Here is a 1,243-nt window from a genome sequence, read left to right on the forward strand (position 1 = left end):
AGAGAGAGAGAGAGAGAGAGAGAGAGAGACGCATAAACGAACATCCTGTCGCTCTCACAGTGGGAGTATTATCTGTCTTGTTTGTTCTCGTTTGCACAAGTTTCTCTTTTTTCAAACTAGATCTAAATAAATTTACTCCTCCTTTTTCCGACTAATCGTACTTGAACATTGTCGGTGTTCAGTTATGAAGCAGAATAATGAAAATAATTCCTTACTGAATAACAATTTCCGTTTCATGTTTTCTGTATTTCCTTTCAGAATTGATTACCTCCTCTGCTTCTGCGACAAACGGTTCGAGGGGAAACACGGTAGCAATTTTGTAGATGTCATTCGAGTAGCATCTACTATTTCGACCTACAACTACAAGTATAAACAGCTGTGTGTATAAAGTTTGAAGACCGGCGGAGATGTTTTCAGATCTACTAGAAATAGAGGACATGGACATCGATGACCTGTGCTATCCAAAGACGTGTACCACCGTTGGCCCCGCAGAACCTCCATTATCATCAGCGACAGTGTCATATTCCTCATCATCGTCAACCATAATGTCCACGACTAACTTCTTTCAGCCACCCGAGTCTCCGACCTGCAAATATATTTGTATGTTGGACAGAATTGCTTCAGATAACCCTGATTTACACAGTGAAAACTTCACTGACGAACGCTGTAATAGTAACAATGAAGAATATCGTGTCCTAGAAACTTGCCCTTTTGATCCGCGGACTTCTCCTAGCGGGGTATTCATTCCTGACTCAAAAGACTTCATAGGCAAAGACAGTCCCCAGTATTCTGATCTTGACGCAACTTCAGCGAAAAGAACTGCAGAACGAATAGAGACGCCAAATCCGCATAACGTGGTAAAAACACAAACATCGCCTTGTCCTTTGGCTGTCTCAGCGAATTTATCACCTCCAGATCCCGGACAGAGTAGGTCGCCGGGGAGCAATGACGAATCTGAAATTACAGATGTCCGAGTAGCTGTAACTACGAAGACAGACACCTTTGAGACGACTACCTCGGCCTTTCCCACCTCAGAAACGCCAACGGCAGCAGCGTTCAGCAAAGAACGGACTAAAAGGAAGAGACGGCAACCTCGAGATGTGTCACGCCTGGAGGAGAAGAGCAAGAGTTTGCCCCCTTGTCGCGTGTGTAAAGAGCAGGCGACCGGGTTCCACTACGGGGCTCATACGTGTGAGGGTTGTAAGGTGAGCGCAGTTTTTGTTGTTGTTGTTTTGTGTGTGTG

The 1,243-nt window shown here is 44.9% G+C and overlaps 1 protein-coding gene across 1 annotated transcript in view; it reads left to right on the forward strand.

The window, feature by feature from the left end:
- Window positions 1-1,243, forward strand: part of LOC101861888 — a gene marked incomplete in the record, with an annotated part of 23,554 nt that overhangs the window by 2,889 nt on the left and 19,422 nt on the right. Inside the window, 1 exon segment of the mRNA XM_005097772.3 lies at window positions 259-1,205. Coding sequence (XP_005097829.2) covers window positions 408-1,205 — 798 coding nt within the window.

This window comes from Aplysia californica, unplaced genomic scaffold (genome assembly GCF_000002075.1).
Source record: "Aplysia californica isolate F4 #8 unplaced genomic scaffold, AplCal3.0 scaffold00163, whole genome shotgun sequence".
Classification (NCBI taxonomy): domain Eukaryota; kingdom Metazoa; phylum Mollusca; class Gastropoda; order Aplysiida; family Aplysiidae; genus Aplysia; species Aplysia californica.